General features: G+C 37.3%; 1 protein-coding gene across 1 annotated transcript in view; it reads right to left on the reverse strand.

The window, feature by feature from the left end:
• Nucleotides 1–412: 412 nt before the first annotated feature.
• LOC117014344 (putative P2Y purinoceptor 10) overlaps nucleotides 413–18,734 on the reverse strand; it is a 28,293-nt gene continuing 9,971 nt past the window's right edge. The window contains 3 exon segments of the mRNA XM_033092117.1: nucleotides 413–445; nucleotides 447–739; nucleotides 742–1,367. Of these exon segments, the coding sequence (XP_032948008.1) occupies nucleotides 413–445; nucleotides 447–739; nucleotides 742–1,367 (952 nt within the window).

Consider the following 18,734-nt stretch of genomic DNA (forward strand, 5'->3'; position numbering starts at 1 on the left):
CTTTCTTCAAGTAGTGTATATTTTCTAAATAAAACTAGGATAATATTGCTCTACTGTACATTTTGAAATTTTGGAAAATTCACCTATGTCCACCTGTTTCCAATTTACTTTTTTTTTTTTTTTTTTTTTTTTTGCAAAAGAGGGTGAAAAGACTGGAACCATTGCTGAGGAACAGGTGCGCAATTCATTCCGTTGGTAATCACTTTCTGTAAAGAAAAACTTTTCCTTGTGTTCCCCATAGAACAATATGTTTCCATTTGGACAGAAAATATAGGCATGTATAGTTCCTTCAGAAGGATCATTTTGTGAATGAGGGAAGGGGGCCATATTTTATTAAGGCACTCAACAACACCATTTTTTAAGAAAAGCCTTCAAGGCAACATAGCTAAACTGATAGAGCATATAGATTGTTCTAGCTAATTGTTTGATTACATTGTCTTGGAATCATTCAAAAATTCAAGAGAAATAGTTTGAAGATCCTCCTTCCTGCAATGAATTTCCAAAACACTATCCTCACATCTCACACATGAGTGAACATGTTGCTTCACCATCATAAATAGTGGGAAGTTGAGGTGGTAGAGGGTAAAACACACAATGAACACCACTGCACATATCAGGACCATCCATAAAGCCTTTTTTCTCTCTTTGGTATTCTGAGGGGGAACTTGAAGTTCCCGTAAAGACTTTCTCGTTTTCCATGTGCAATAAGTAATAATTATAACAGGTAATACAAACCCCCAAGTTCAGCTACAGTTATCATGCCAGAGGAGGAAGCCATGCTGATGTGTGGAACACCTAAATCGGCAAAGCAGGATTCAGTGTTGTTGGCTAAGCCAGCACTTCTCAGAATTGGAAGTGGCAAACAAGCAGTGCCCACAATGACCCAGATGGCAGCACTGATGTCCACATCATACCTATGCTTCCAGTCTCTGGCCCTGAAGGGTTTGAGGAGAAAGAAGCATCTCTGAAGGCTGATGAATGTCAGGAAGCAAATGCTGGCATACATGTTGAGATACTTCAGGTAGAAGCACAGCAGGTAAAGGGTCCTCTGGAAAGGCCAATGGTGGCTGATGTAATAGTAAATCCGGAGGGGTAAAGACAGCACATGGGCAAGGTCAGCCATGGAGAGGTTGATCATAAAAATGATGGCTTTATTTTTCTTGTTAATGAAGCGGCACAGAACCCACAAGGTTGCACTGTTGGCCAGAAGACTAGGGACGAATATAAGGATGTAGGTGGTTGCATAGAGAGAGTACTGAAATGGCATTTGAAGATCAGTGCACTTTGTTCTTATACTGTTTGTGCTGTTACTTCCCTTCTTGAAGACATAGGTTCCTTCCTTAAGGAAAGTATGAGAGTGATGATTTCTGCAGAAAATAGAGTAAAAATAGCATCAAGGGCATGTCAATCCATATTTGGGTAAATAAATATATTTACTTCCTACCAAAAAGTATTCAAGTGTGAACTTTCATAAATTCAAAAGTTCTTTTCTGTGTAAATTGAAAATATCATGCCAATCTACCAATGGATAACAGTATTCTGGAAGATATTTTCAGGAATCAAAAAGATCACTATTTTAGCAATAAACACAGTCAGGTATTTCCTTTAGTAGTCAGAGAGAGTAATCAAACTTGCAGAGATAACCAACAAGCAAGAACTCACTAGAAAATAGCCCCCAAACATACATTCCAACACTCTTGAGAGTTTCCACATTTCTGCTTTTCAGTTGTCTCCATATGTATTTTAAGTTTGGAATCTAGCCGATTTTCCTATTCTCAACCCTGGGAGAGGGAAATTTTTAATCCCTTTTCAATTACAACCTTATAAGGGTTTATCTGAGGTGAGGCTATGAACATTTGGGAATGAAACATTGAATAAGAGCCTCGGGAAGGGCTAGCAGGTCACCAGGTCTTGGAAGCATAGGGGCTTGGAAAAGATGGTGCAACTTAGATAACATTTGTCGCCTTCAGAATTTTGCTAAGGGCAAAATTAGTCCTATTTATATGTCGTGGCACTTTCCAGAAATTTCTATAACTTTAAGAATCTGTGTTTAAAGTGTTGGAGAGGCTGTGGAGAAAAAGGAACCCTCATACACTGTTGGTGGGAATGCAGATTGGTGCAGCCACTATAGAAGACAGTGTAGAGGTTCCTCAAAAAATTAAGAATAGAATTACCATATGACCCAGCAATCCCTCTCCTGGGTATCTACCCAAAAATCTGAAAACACTTATCCGTAAAGATATGTTCATTGCAGCTTTATTTTTGATGGCCAAGACGTGGAAACAACCAAAGTGTCCTTCCATAGATGATTGGATAAAGAAGTTGTGGAATATATGTACACAATGGAATACTATTCTACTATCAGAAAAGGTGAACTAGTGTCATTTGTGACAGCGTGGATGGATCTTGAGATTATTATGCTGAGTGAAGTAAGTCAGGCAGAAAAAGTTGAGAACCATATGATTTCACTGATATGTGGTATATAAAACTGAAAACAACAGAAGAACATGACAAACAAATGAAGAAACAAAAACTCGTCGACACAGACAATAGATTAGTGGTTACCAGAGGGTAAGGGGAAAGGAGGGTGATAGTTGAGGGTAAAGGGGATCCAATATGTGGTGATAGAAAACTGACTCTGGGTGGTGAATACACAATGTGATATATAGATAATGTATTACAGAATTGTACACCTGAAATCTATGTAACTTCATTAACAATCGTCACCCCAATGGACTAATTTTAAAAATCTGTGTTTATTTAGAGAATTATAATAGTTTCAGACATTCACATTTATTGAGACTATTCTTGAAACTATTTCAAGAAACTACTAGAGTATGTGAAGAACTAGAGGGTATCTGGTGGTAGATACAGCAAAAGGGGTTATCTCTACTTCAGTTCTCAGGGCAAGCTCAGTGAAAAGTTATTAATGGGAATGATCACATTTTAAAAATATTTTTAAAAGTATAGTTGGCATACAATATTGCATTAGTTTCAGGTGTACAACATAGTGATTAGTCATTTATGCACCTTTAGAAGTGATCACCCTGGTAAGTTTAGTACACATCAGATATCATATATGGTTATTACAATATTATTGACTGTATTCCCTATGCTGTATTTTACATCTCTGTGACTATTTTTATAACTGGCAATTTGTATTTCTTAATCCTTTTCATCTTTTTTGCCCACCCCCCTCCAATCTCTCTCCCACCTGGTGATCATCAGTTTGTTTTCTGTATCTATGAGTTTCTGTTTTCTTTGTTGATTAGTTTGTTTTTTAGATTCCATATATAAGTAAAATCATATGGTATTTTTCTTTCTCTGTCTGACTTATTTCACCTAACATAACAGCCTCTAGGTCCATCTATGTTGTAAATGGTAAGATTTCATTCATTTTTTATGGCTGAGTAATATTCCATTTTATATAAATACCACATGTTCTTTATCCACTCATATATCTGTGGACACCTAGGCTGCTTCCATACCTTGGCTATTGTAAATAATGTTAAAATGAACATAAAGGTGAATATATCCTTTTTTAATTAGTGCATTTGTTTTCTTTGAATAAATACCCAGAAATAGAATTGCTGGGTCATATGGTAGTTCTATTTTTAATATTTTGAGGCATCTCCTTACTGTTTCCAATATTGGCTGCACCAACATACAATCCCACAAAAAGTGCATGAAGCTTCCCTCATCTCCATATTCTTACCAACATTTGCTATTTGTTGACTTTTTGGTTCATACCCATTTTGACAGCTGTGAGGTGATATCTCCTTGTGGTTTTGATTTACATTTCCATGATGATTAGTAATGTTGAGCATCTTTGCATATGTCTGTTGGCCATCTGTATGTTTTTTTTTGGGGGGGAAAATATCTATTTTTAATAATCATAATAGAAAGTTCTTACCTCTAGTGACTGGAAATTTGTATCCCTGTTGACTTCCGGTCAAGATGGCAAAGTGGGTAAACACTGTGCTTGCCCCCTCCCATGACTACATTAAAATTACAACTAAATTATTGAACAACTACCCTTGAGAACCACATGAAGACTAGCTGAACAGAACTGTTATAACTAAGGACGTAAAGAAGAAGCCACACAGAGACTTGTAGGAGGGGCAGAGATGCAAAATGAGTTGGTCTCACACTTGTGTATGATGGTTAAAAATTAGGAAGGATATCTTGGCTGCAGAGGTCCCACCTGAGGAGCAAGAGTTTCTAGCCCCACACTAGGACCCCCAGCCTGGAGAACCAGTGCTGAGAACAGGAGTCTCCATGACATCTGGCTGTAAAATCAGTGGGCATTCTGTCCAGATGAGATGGAGGGTTGTTGTAGACCCAAGCATCCTCATAAATGGCCTGAGCACAGGCACACTGGCTCACAAACACTCAACCTAAGCTCCAGCAAATGGACATAGCTCAAAAAGTGCCAGGGACATATAAGGAGAAAGTGAATTGTCTGATTCAGGGCAAAGGCTAGAGGGACAGCTCTCTCTCAAGACATAAAGTGCAAGCAGGTGCCATTGTTCCTTTGTAGAGCCCTCCCACTACACAGCCTATAGGCACAGGCAGGTGCCAAGTCTGAGTCTGCGTTAAACTGGCTAACATTGTTCTCACCCTACCTTGGTGATTCTCTGAGACCCCACTCTTCCCAATTTACATGCAGTGCCTGAACCTCTTTCAGAGGCAAATCCACAAAAACAGCTGGCCTGGGCCTGAACTGTGGAATTTCCTAAAATCTCTCAAAGTGCTGCAAACCCCAAACAAGCAGCAGCTGGCCTTGGTATGCCCTGTGACTTCTGCTAAACCACCCCAAGAACAGCACTAGTGAAAGTAGGCCTCAGTTTACAGCATAACCACTCCCTGGTGCCTCCATGTCCAGTGCAGGCAGCTACCAATTTCAGATCACTTTGTAGCTCTTACCAGGTTGCCCCAGGACAAACACAAGCAGCTGCTGACCTTGGCCTGCAATGGAGCCCTTTCCAAGAGCCCCAGAATCAACAGACCTGGCTAAATTCAGGCCACAACAGACCACCACACAATTAGCACCACAAGCAACACATCCAAATGGTGGACTTAGCAGGCACCAGGACCCCACTCAAGTGAATCCCGTTCCATGGGGTCACACCCCGCACAATAGTGTGTCCACTGTAGTCAAGACCAATCCTCACTGCCAGTCAGCCTGAAGGTCAATACTACCCACTGACTTGCCAACAGCAATCAATGCTCAACTACAGCAGGAGAGCACAAACATCCCACACAAGACATACTCCTGGAGCACCTGGCCCAGGTGAACATGAAGACTGTGCCACTGGCCCTCACAGGATACCTACTATGTAAGGCCACTATGCCAAGACTGGAAGACATAGCAGATTTACTGAATATATGGAAACAATCACAGGGAGGCAGCCAAAATAGGACCATGAAATATATCCCAAATGAAAGAACAGGAGAAATCTCTAGAAAAAGAACTAAACGAAAGGAAATAAAGCAGTCTACCAGATGCAGAGTTCAAAACACTGGTTATAAGGATGCTCAATTAACTTAGGCGCAGAATAGATGATCTCAGTGAGAATTTGAACAAAAAGGTAGTAAATATAAAAAGATAGATAGGCAGCATAAAAAATAACTAGTCAGAAATGAAGAGTACAATAACTTAAATGAGTAATACATTAGAGGGAATGAACAGCAGATTAGATGAAGCAGAGTATTGAATCAGCAATTTGGAAAACAACATAGCAGAAAATACCCGATTGGAATAGCAAAATATAAAAAATAAGCAAAGATATTAATAATTTAAGGGACATCTGGGACAACATGAAACATAACCACATTAGCATTATACAAGTACCAGAATGAGAAGAGAGAGAGCAAGGAATTGAAAAGTTATTTGAAGACATAATGAGTAAAAACTTCTCTACCTTGGTGAAGGAAATAGGCATACAAGTCCAGGAAGTTCAGAGAGTCCCAAACAAGGTAAACTCAAAGAGGTCCACATGAAGACATGTTATAATTAAAATGCCAAAGGTTAAAAGAGAGAGAGAGAGAGAGAGAGAGAGAGAGAGAGAGAGAGAGAGAGAGAGAGAGAGAGAGAGAGACTTAAAAGCAGCATGAGAAAAGCTGTTGGTTACCTACAAGGGAGCTCCCAGAAAATGGTCATCTGATTTCTGAACGGAAACTTTGCAGGCCAGAAGGGACTGGCATGAAATATTCAAAGTGATGAAAAGCAAGGATCTACAACCAAGATTGCTCTACCCAAAAAAGCTATCATTTAGAATCTAAAGAGACATAAAGAACTTCCCAGATAATAAAAAGCTGAAGGAGTTTATCACTACTAAACCACTATTACAAGATACGTTACAGAGACTTCTTTAAGAAGAAAAAATAATAAAAAATATGAATAAGAAAATATCGCAAAGTAGAATTCTACCTCACAAAGGCAAACACATAATAAAAGCAGTGAATCAACCAACACTAAAGCTAGTACAAAGGTTAAAAAGCAAAAGTAGGAAGATTATGTATAATTACAACAGTAAATTAATGGATACACACAAACACACATACAAAAGAATTAAAAAATAATGACAAAATATGTGGAGTGGGTGAGTAAAAATGGTAGTGACTTTAAAATATGTTCCAATTTAAGTGACCATCAATTTAAAATACAGTGCTATGAAACATATTTTGGTATATATGAAGCACATGGAAACCACAAACCAAAAATTTACAAAATATATACAAGAAATAAAGAGAAAATAATCCAAATTCAACACTACAGAAAGTCATCATCATACAAGAGAAAAAGCAAGAAAATAAAAAAGGAACAGAAAAACTACAAGAATAATCAGAAAACAAAATGGAAATAACTACATACGAGATGTGATCAAAATATATGGTGAATGCTGCTGCTGAGTGCCATGCAACAGAAAGGCACGGATCTTCAATATGAGAAGAGGCATGTCGAATCTTAGTAAAGTATGTGACAAGTTTCAGCTTGTTCAGTGCAGTCAGTCAGGTGTGAGCTATGGTTGAGAGAAAGTGTGTTTTAAAGTGTGCCAAATATCATGGATCATGAATAATGCCTTAACATGAAATTTTGTTTCAAACTGCAAAAGAGTGTGAAAGGAACACATGAAATGTTAAAAACTAGTTTATGGTGATTCTGCAGTCACCATGAAGATGGTTTACAAGTGGTTCCAGTGATTTCGTAATGGTTGTGAATCAATTGTAAATGAGGAGAGATCGGGATGTCCTTCAACATCAAAAACCTAAGAGAATGTTGAAAAAGTAAGTGAAATGATTCAATCAAACAGGCGATTGACTATTAGAGAACTTTCTGAGGATCTGAACGTCTCTTATGGTTCCCTTCAAAGCATTTTAACAACAGATTTGAATATGACGGAGTAAGTGCAAAATTTGTTCCATGCATTTTCACTGTCAAACAAAAGCAACAGCATTTTCGTTGGAGTTGCACAATTGTGCCGCTTCAGATTCCGGCTTTTTAAGACATGTCATCTTGGGAGATAAAACTTGGGTCTATGGTTATGATCCTGAGACCAAGGTTCAGAGTTCTCAATGGAAATCACCCAGTTCTCCTTGTGTGGGGAAAAAAAAAAAAAAAAAAAAAGCGCATCAATCAAGATTGTAACATCAAGGTGATGTTAATTGTGGTTTTTGACCTTGATGCAATTGTGTGAGCTGAGTTTTTACCCAAGAACCCTACAGTGAACTGTTAATATTATAAGTGCTTATTAGAGCATTTAAGAAATGATGTGCATAAAAAACGGCCTGAGAAATGGGCAAACGGTTTTATCCTCCATCATGACAATACTCCGCATCACACATTGCTTCTGGTATGGCAATATCTGTCAAAAACATTATGGTGTGTCCTCATCCCCCTTATTCACTGGATCTGACACTGTGTGACTTGTGGCTCTTCCCCAAAGTCAAAATGACCGTGAAAGATAAACATTTTAAATTGATTCAGAACATTGAGGCAGCCACAACAGTGCAACTGAAAACACTCACGAAAGAGGACTTCCAGAATTGCTTCAGAAAGTGGCAAGAATGATGGGATAAATGTGTTTGAAGCAAGGGGGAGTATTCTGAGGGGGATTAATGGCAATGTGTCTTTTACTGTAATTTTTTTTAATTTAAATATTCACTGTATTGTTTGATCACACCTTGTATATACAATGGAATATTACTTGGCCTTAAAAAAGAATGAAACCTCACCATTTGTGACAACATGGATAGGCCTAGAGGGTATTATGCTAGGTGAAATAAACCAGACAGAGAAAGACGAATATCATATACTCTCACTTATATGTGGAATCTAAAAAACAAAATAAATGAACAACAACAAAAAACCCTAAAATCACACTCATTAATAAACTGATGCTTGCCAGATGAAAGAGAGTTTGGGGGGCTGGTTAAAAAGGTAAAGGGATTAAGAAGTACAACTTGGCAGTTCCAAATAATCATGCAGTTATAAAGTACAGTTTAGGGAACATAGTCAATAATAATGTAATAACTATGTATGGTGTCAGATGGGTGCAAGACTTATTGGGCAGGACACTTTGTAAGTTATATAAATATCTAATCACTATGCTGTACACCTGAAACTAATATAATATTGAATGTCAACTGTAATTGAAAAAAAAGAATATTTGTATTCCTGTCATTTCAAATTAGTTCTACCTACCAAAGCCAAATAAAATCTACTGCCTGTTACAAATGAAACTCTTCAAATATCTGAAGACAGCAATCCTGTCCTCTCTCAAATCTTCCCTTATCCATGTTAGACATTCATTTCTAATATGACATGGTCTTTGTACTTGGTTTTCTTTTGAATCAGAACATTATTGCTTTTGGCAAAAAGCACTCACACTTTAGCTTATTTTAACCTTGAAAATGATAGTTTTACTACCCAAATGCTTGAAATTTTTAAGAAATTTAAGCATATGTCTGATTGTAAAAACAAATGGACAAATGGGATTTAATGTTTCCTTGTACTTTTAGTTGCTTGCAAAGGCAGTTGTTTCATATTTTATGGAATTAAAGAGAAAGGGAGACAGACTTAACATTAACTATTGAAAGCAACATATGGTCTAAGACAGTGCCTACTCAACTTGAAACATAACCAATTAAATTTTAAAACTTCAATCAACCCACACACAGTTCATACAATGCCAAACAGCCTGTTTTATGTTTTTGCACTGACTACATGGGACTTTCAAGTAGACTGTATTTACTGACAGTTCATTACAGTCAATCAATCAGCTCATTAAGTAAACAGCTACTTCAAATGTGTTTTGTTTTCACTGAGTTGACTATTTTGCTGAGTTAATCAATTCATCCAGCAAACTGTAAATAGAGCCAACAGTATCTTTTTTTGTGGTTTGTTTATTTATCCACTGAACTAACTAAAGTAATTGATCTTATGTTCTGTACAGTCAGTCTAAATAAAAAAAACATATACTTGAACCTGAATTATTTTATTTTATTTTTATTTATTTTTATTTTTTTGGGGGGGGAAGGGGAACAGGACTTTATTGGGGAACACTGTGTACTTCCAGGCCTTTTTTCCAAGTCAAGTTGTTGTCCTCTCAATCTTAGTTGTGGAGAGTGCCATTCAGCTTCAAGTTGTTGTCCTTTGAGTCTTAGTTGTGGAGGGCGCAGCTCAGCTCCAGGTACAGTTGCTGTTGCTAGTTGCAGGGGGCGCAGCCCACCATCCCTTGCGGGAGTCGAACCGGCAACCTTGTGGTTGAGAAGACACGCTCCAACCAACTGAGCCATCCAGGAGTTCAGCAGCAGCTCAGCTCAAGGTGCCGTGTTCAATCTTAGTTGCAGGGGGTGGAGCCCACCATACCTTGTGGGACTCGAGGAGTTCAACCGGCAACCTTGTGGTTGAGAGCCCACTGGCCCATGTGGGAATCAAACTGGCAGCCTTCGGAGTCAGGAGCATGGAGCTCTAACTGCCTGAGCCACCGGGCCGGCCCCTGAATTATTTTTTAAATAAAGATTAGGGAACAGTTAATATACATGAAGTCTTCTCTGATCATTTTTGGTTTAGTTATAATAATAAACAATCACTGAATGACTATTTTGGGTAAGGTGCTATACTAAATACTTCATACACACTCTCTCCAGCAATCCTCCACAACAATCCTATGCAATAATAAAATATTACCACTATTTTACAGATACACAGATCACTCCTATGGCCTCATAGCATCTATCCATAGTTCTGATCATTTTCTTTAGGGAGAGTGCACTTAACACACCTTTCATGCTGCGGTTACTTTTTTCCCATGGAGTCTATTTTGTTGTTCTAAATAGGTTGCAATCTCATACACATAAAAATCTCATTCTTACGTATTCTTTTCCTCCACAGTAGTGTCTTAAACATAATTGCTATCCACTAAGTGTTTGTTGAGTGAATAAGTGAATGCATGATGAATGGATGAATCAGGGAAGAAAAGCACCACTGAGAGGAAACTAATGAGTGTCTGGGGAATTAGAATTTAGCTGTGATGTTTGATTTGACCACCAGGTGTCATAAGTATACCAATGTTCAACTATCTTTTGATATTTAGTAACACATAATTTGTTTTTAAATTCAATTAAGGGAGAAATACTAAGGGAGAGAAGCATCAACAACCTCCTGTGTAACACCAGAAGAAGAATCCTTTAAAGGACATTTTAGAGAGCTTTTTTTCAGCCTCCATACTTCCTCATATAGTTCTCTGAAAATAGTTTGGTTTCTAAATTTATTATTGATTTCTAGAATATCTAGAATTTCTAGAACTATTAAAGGTCATCAAGACCTTCTGATCTTGCCATTTTTTATAGATGAGGAAACCAAAGCCAAAAATATGGAGATTAAATTTTCCAAATTCACACAGAACTTTAGTAGCAAGGCTGAATCAGAATCTCTTGCCTCCTACTACGAAGCAATTTTTATTTTTCCAAGAACTTCTAATATAAAACCCATATTTTTGTAATTACATAATAGCAATACGAACTTTCAGAAATAAACCTATGCCAGATTTTAGAACACTAACGTTGACAGTGAACTGTTACAGCAAGAAGGATTAGTTGTTTTCAAATATTCCAGGACAAATACAGTGTTTTCAAAAACAGAAAGGGTATTTCTAGCCTCTAATTATAAGATTTTTGTAAATAGTCTGCTTAAAAGTCTTAAATTAAGTTTGTTTTAAGCTTTCACTATTTCTTCACACAAGAATGAAGTTTTACATTAGAAAACAGAGATAAGCAAACACAAATCTAAATATATACATATCTATCACTAATATTTCTATTGCTAATCTTTTGGTGTATAACTTTCTACTTTTTTAATATGACTACAGACTTATAAATGAATACATGTATAGATATTTTATCTAAACTTGACTTATATACACATACATTTTTATAATCTTAATTTGTATTCAATTATAATTGTTATGAATATAGTGTCTTGTCAATGAATAGGTAGCTAATCATTTTAATGTATACTTAGAATTCCACCAGAATCATGTACCATAATTTAAATAACTAGTAGACATGGAGTTGGTTCTCATTTTTTCACTATTAGAAGCAATGCTTTGATAAACATTCTTGTACACCCAACTTAGTACATTTGAGCAACTATTTCTATTGAATAAATTTCAAAAAGCAGAATTGCTAGGAGTTAGCTGTGTAATGCCAGATTATCCTCCAGGAAGGCATCCTTTATGAAAGTCAAAGGTGATACTCTTTCCCATAACATCACATTGTCAGACCTATTGGTTTTCCAAATATATCAAATTATTTTTAACTAGAAGAAGAAGTATGGTGTACAAAATTCTGACTCACTCTTTAAGGCCTAGCTAAAAGTATCTTCCTCTACCTAGTCACAAATCAATTAAGACAGAATTTATTATTTATAACTTAACACAGTGGTTCTCAAACTTGAGCATGTTTTAGAAACATCTGGGGGGCTGCCCACCCACAGAGTTTCTGATTAAGTAGGTCGGGGTTAAGACCCAATAATTTGCATTCCTAATAAATTCCCATGTGATCCAGAGACCACATGTTGAAGAACACTTCCATAAAGCACGGTTTATACCAGAAAGGATTGTTTGTTATCTGAGAAACCATGTATTATCTCCTCAAAAATATTGTGAATCATTTAATTAATGTTATAGACTGGATGTTAGAATATTTATGTGCACCACAAATTCATATGTTGAAACCTAATCCCTAGTGTGACGGTATTTAGACATATGGCCTTTGGGAGGTGATTAGGTCATTAGGGGATTAGTGTCCTTATAAAAATGAGACCCCAGAGAGCTCCACCAGTGAGCAGACCACTGTCTATGGACTTCTCAGCCTCCAGAACTGTGAGAAATAAATGTTGTTTATGCAATCCAGTCAATGGTATTTTTTTTGTTATAAGAGCCCAAACAGACTAAAAAAAATTAATCATATGTTCTTTTCCATCCTGGATGAGGAAGCTCACACAGAAGTTTGTGACCTAACTTTCATAGCTGTGTAGCATAATCTGACCTATTTAACTGCACTATTCATTCTGTATTGACCACGTGGAAGAAAAGTGATAATAAAACAAAAGAAAAATGAGGACAAAAATATTGCACTGAGTTTAGGTTTTAGAAAACAGTAAGGATTTCTGTGTTTTTTTTTTTTTTTAAATCTGCAGTTGTCTTAATGCTATAACAAAAGATTAAGCTTGTAATACTGTCTTTGCCACAATGAATCTTTGAGAAAAGCCTAATAAACTTATTCCTGAGGCATTCATATCCAACTGATTCAATTTAAAAATCTCTGGAAAGCCACGTGCAAAAGAAACTAGATAGCTACCTGTCACCATATATCAAGATCAACTCAAAATGAATCAAAGACCTAAACATAAGACCTGAAACAATAATTGCACAGAAGGAAGCATAGGTGTTAAACTAATGGACCTTGGGTTCAGAGAGGATTTCATGACTTTGACCTCAAAGGCAAGGGAAGTAAAAGCAAAAATAAATGAATGGGATTACTTAAACTAAAAGGCATCTGCACAGCAAAAAGATCTTAAATAAAACAAAGAGGAAACCAACCAAATGGGAGAAGATATTTGCAAATAACACCTCTGATAAGGGGCTAATATATCTAACAGGTATCAAATAAAATAAAAAAACTCATACAATTCAACAACAAAAAAGCAAACAATGCAATTAAAAAATGGAGAAAGGATGTAAACAGACACTTCTCCCAAGAAAACAACAACTGGCCAGCAGATATAAGAAAAAAATACTCAACTTTACTAGCTATTAGGGAAATGCAAATCAAAACCACTATGAGATACCATCTAACACTTGTTGGAATGGCTATTATCAATGAGACAAGTAATAACGAGTGTTGGAGTGGCTGTGGAGAAAAAGGAATCCTCATACACTGCTGATGGGAATGTAAATTGGTACAGGCACAATGGAAAACAGTACAGATGTTTCTCAGAAAATTAAGAATAGAATTACATACAGCCCACAATCTCTCCTGTGGATATATACCCCCGAAATATGAAAGTATTTATGGATAAAGATATACATACCCCTATGTTCACTGAAGCACTATTCATGGTGGCCAAGATATGGAAACAGCCCAAGTGTCCTTCGATAGATGATTGGATAAAGAAGATGTGGTATATATACACAATGGAATATTACTCAGACATAAGAAAAGATGAAATATTGTCATTTGCAACAACATGGATGGATCTTGGGATTATCATGCTAAGGAAAATAAGTCAGACAAAAAATGTCAAGAACCATATGATTTCACTCATGAGATATAAAACTGAAAGCAACAAACAAACAAACAAAAAATCATAGACACAGACAACAGTTTACTGGTTACCAGAGTGTAAGGGTGGATAAGAGGTGGTAGAAGAGGGTAGAGGGGGTTAAATATTTGATGATGGAAGGAGAACTGACTCTGGATGGTGAACACACAATGCAACATATACATGATGTATTACACGAATGTACACTTGAAACATAATTTTACTAACCACCAATGAATTTAATAAAAATGTAGGAATAAAAAATAAAACTATTATAATTGAATTTAAAAATCATTAACAATTTTCAGAATAACCACTGTTTTATGGCTTATATAAACAATGTTTCTAAAATCAAAAACTCCTAAACAATAAAACACGTATTATAGAAAACTATGTCATTTCAGAATTCCTATCTTTGTCTCTTTCAGTGTCAGAAACTTGAAAACCATAAGTTCAATCAAAGCAAACATTCATTTGTCTTAAGAATTTTCATTAGTTTATAAATTCTAGCCAGTAAGAACTTTGTTAGGACTGATTTCACTTTTAAAGAGAAAAATATATTTCTGATGTTGTTTTTCACGAAATTGGAGAGGTTTATAAACTTTCTCCCACACCTACTTATTTAAAATTCTTTTTCATCTGATTCCAATAGGTTTTTAATTCAGATTTCTGGATTTTTTTTCCCCCTTAACAGTCAGTACAGTGTAGTGATTCAAACTACAGATTTTGGAGTCAGACAGACCTGAGTTTGAATCCAAGTTCCTCTGCTTATCAGTTGCATTTCCTAATTTATCTGATCCACAGTTTCCTCCACTGTAAAATGTATACCATTTTTGTGTACATTCAAAGAAATAAGATAATATGTGCAATGCATGTGTTTGGTACATAGTAATATTAAAACACATGTTATTATTTTATTAATTTTGTGTGTTTCTTCTGAGTTGTGAAATATAAATACATTTCAAAGCTCTGCTCAACTTCCACGTACCCCAGGAAGCTACCCCTGACTTCTCTAGTCCTTATTTTTTAATTAAATTTATTGGGGCAACATTGGTTAGTAAAATTATGTAGGATTCAAGGGCACATTTCTATAATACTTCATCTACATATTGCATTGTGTGTTTGCTACCCAGAGTCAGTTCTCCTTCCATCACCCGTGTATTTGACCCCATTTACCCTCTTCTAGAACCCCCCTCCCCCCTTACCCTCTGGTAACCACTAAACTGTTGTCTGTGTCTATAGGTTTTTGTTTCTTTGTCTTGTTACTTTGTTGCTTTCAGGTTTATATCCCACATATGAGTAAAGTCATACGGTTCTTGACTTTCTTTGTCTGGCTTATTTCACTTAAAATAATAATCTCAGGATCCATCCTTGTTGCTACAAATGACAGTATTTCATCTTTTCTTATGGCTGAGTAGTGTAGCATTTTGTACAGTTACCATGTCTTTACCCAATCATCTATTGAAGGACACTTCACTTGTTTCCATGTCTTGGCCACTATGAATAATGCTGCAATGAACATCGGAGTCTATACATCATTATGCATAAATGTTTTTACATTTTGGGGGTAGACACCCAAAACAGGGATTGCTGGGTCATTGACTTCCACTTTCTTTGCATTTCTGAAGTGTCTAGCAACTTATACCACATCTATATTTAATAAAATTAAATTTTCTGAGCATTTACTACATGTCCAGTACTTTACATACATTCTATCATTTAATCCTCATGAGAATCCTACAAGAAATGTAAATACTTTCTTTTTATTAAGTACTTTGTAAAATTAGTTTCTCGTGTGCAAAGCAACATAATAGTTAGACATTTACAACCCTCACAAAATGAGAACATCCCTCCCCCAAGCTACTACCAGTCTGACATCTTATATAACCGTTACAATACCATTGACTATCTTCCTTATGCTATACTCCACTTCCTGTGGGGGAGGAAATGCATATATATATATATATATATATATTTGACATACAATGTTATTCTACTTCAGCTTCAGGTGTATGGAGCATTGGAAAGGCATCTACACAGTCTATGAAGTGACCCTTGGATAACTCCAGTACCCATCTGGAACCTTACATAATCTTTACAACATTGTGTATATATTTTCATTATGCCCATTTGACCACTAAGAAATGGTAAAACTTGGACGTCATCAAAATGGCGGCATGAGGTTAGCCTCTGTAAAGCTCCCTGGAATTTACAACTAATCGAACAATAATGACTCCACAAAGGACTCCGTGCACAGCAGACAGGCAAGATGAAGAGGCCCACTACTAAATTCACCTAAAGGTGGGCGAATCGCACGAGCGGGGGAGGAGGGAAGGGAGAAACGCCGAGACAGAGCTGCGCGGGCGTAGGACGCAGACCTAGCTCAGTGCTCCGAGCTCACTGCATCCCGGAACTACCGCAGCTGTGGGAGAGGGAAGAACTCGGATAGCTACGCCTCTGCTTATGGCCCACAGGGATGAGGGGGCAGCATATAACACGGCTGAACCCAACGCTCACGGCTGAGACCTCGGAGAAAAGACTGAGGGAAGAAGCCTGAACACGGTGGTTTAAGCCTTCACTGCCAAGCAGAGAACAGAAGCCTTAGGCACTGAGACTACCTGCCCCCTACCTACCATCCCAGAGCTCACCCCGCACCCCCTGCTCAGTGCTAGAAGTAGAAAAGTAGAACTGTCAGATCAAAAGGACAGAATATTTGCTGTTCTGAGAACTGTGGACCGCAGACAAAGATTCACAGCCCAACTAGTTACGGTAAAGGGGAGGGAGCTGTGGAAGCAGGACTGGCTGTGGTGGTGGTCGCCGCCATTGCTCTGGGCCACCTCTCACAACACACCCTGCCCCAGGCCCCACCTATCTGGGCGGATCCCTGCAGGAGTAAATAGAACTGATGAAACATACAGGCTCTGAATCTGGTGCAGGAAGAGCTTTGGAACTTCAAAAGCTCTCCGCATACCCACACAGACACTGCGCCCTGTGACCCAGGCAAGCTATTAACAGGGGAGAAACCCGTCTCCCATGGAATCCCCCCATGGTGTGAGAAGCTGGAATAGTGCAGAGAAAATATAGCACTAACGTGTAAGAGAGAAACAAAAGGCTGCAGTTGGAGAGAAAATAAACCATTCTACCAACAAGTACTGGAAAACAAAAGAAAGACCTCTTCCTATCAACCTGTTGCAGAAGCCACTCCTGTAGTTCTCTAGGAAGAGAAATAATAAATCAGTAATTGCCATGAATAACCAAGGCAACAAGGCAGCTCAGAAAGAAAGTGAAAAGTCTCCAGAAAGGAACTTAAAGATATGGAAATATGTGACTTAAAGGACAGAGAATTCAAGATTGCAGTTCTGAAAAAACTCAACGAGATGCAAGAAAACACAGAAAGGCAGTTTAATGAACACAGAAACAATCAAAACAAAACATCAGCATTTCACTAAAGAGATTGAAATTTTAAAAAACAACCAAATAGAATTTATGGAGATTAAGTACTCAGTAGAAGAAATTAAGAATGAAATAACCAGCTTAGGTAGTAGAGTTGACAAGATGGAGGAAAGAATCAGTGATATCGAAGACAGAAACCTGGAAATTACACGTATGGAAGAAGAAAGAGACTTGAGACTTAAAAGAAATGAAAGAACACTACAAGAACATTTTCACTCCATCAGAAAGAGCAATATAAGAATAATGGGCATACCAGCAGGAGAAGAAAGAGAGAAGGGAATAGAGAATATATTCAAACAAATTGTCGATGAGAACTTCCCAAACTTGTGGACATAACTGGATCCTTGAATCCAAGAAGCAAATAGAACACCTAATTACCTCAATCCCAACAGGCCTTCTCCAAGGCACACTGTATTGAAGCTGTCTAAAATCAATGACAAAGAAAGAATCCTCAAAGCAGCCAGGGCAAAGACAATGGTAACCTACAAAAGAAAGTCCATTAGATTATCAGCAGATTTTTCAGCAGAAACTCTACAAGCCAGGAGGGAGTGGAACCAAATATTCAAACTATCGAAAGAGAGAAATTATGAGCCAAGAATAATATATCCAGCAAAGGTATACTTTAGATATGAAGGAGGAATGAAGGCCTTTCCAGACACGGAGAAGCTTAGGGAATTTTCTAATATATGACCTGCACTACAAGAAATACTAAAGGAGGCTATTCGACAACCATCAACAGGGACAATTTGTGGCAACCAAAACATAAAAAGGGGGAGAGTAAATGCCTGAACTGGAATATGGGGATGGAGAAAGTAAGCGTGCTGAAGAAAACGGAATACTCTAAATATCAAACTTTCTTTTACATAAACTTAAGGATAACCACTCAAAAAAAAAATCCAGAACTGAAATATATACGGTAATAAAAGAAGACACAGAGGGAAACATCATAGAATACCACCACACAGAAATAATAGACAACAACAAAAAGGCAAAGAAACAATGGAGACACAGACTTACCAGAAAACTAAAGATAGAATGACAGGAAACCCTCATATACCAATAATCACCCTAAATGTAAATGGACTGAACTCACCAATAAAAAGGCACAGAGTAGCAGATTGGATCAAAAAACTAAACCCAACCATATGCTGTCTCCAAGAGACACATATCAGCTACAAGGACAAGTATAGACTCAAAGTGAAAGGGTGGAAATTGACACTCCAAGCAAATGGGACCCAGAGAAAATCAGGTGTAGCCATACTGATATCAGATGAAACAGAGTTCAGGGTGAAAAGGATAACAAGAGACAAAGATGGACATTTCATAATGGTAAAGGGGTCTATACAACACGAAGACACAACAGTCATCAATATTTAGGGAGCACAGAAATACACCAAGCAACTACTAACAGAACTAAAGGGAGAAATTGACCAAAACACAATTATACTAG

The sequence above is a fragment of the Rhinolophus ferrumequinum genome, chromosome X (assembly GCF_004115265.2).
Source record: "Rhinolophus ferrumequinum isolate MPI-CBG mRhiFer1 chromosome X, mRhiFer1_v1.p, whole genome shotgun sequence".
Taxonomy (NCBI): domain Eukaryota; kingdom Metazoa; phylum Chordata; class Mammalia; order Chiroptera; family Rhinolophidae; genus Rhinolophus; species Rhinolophus ferrumequinum.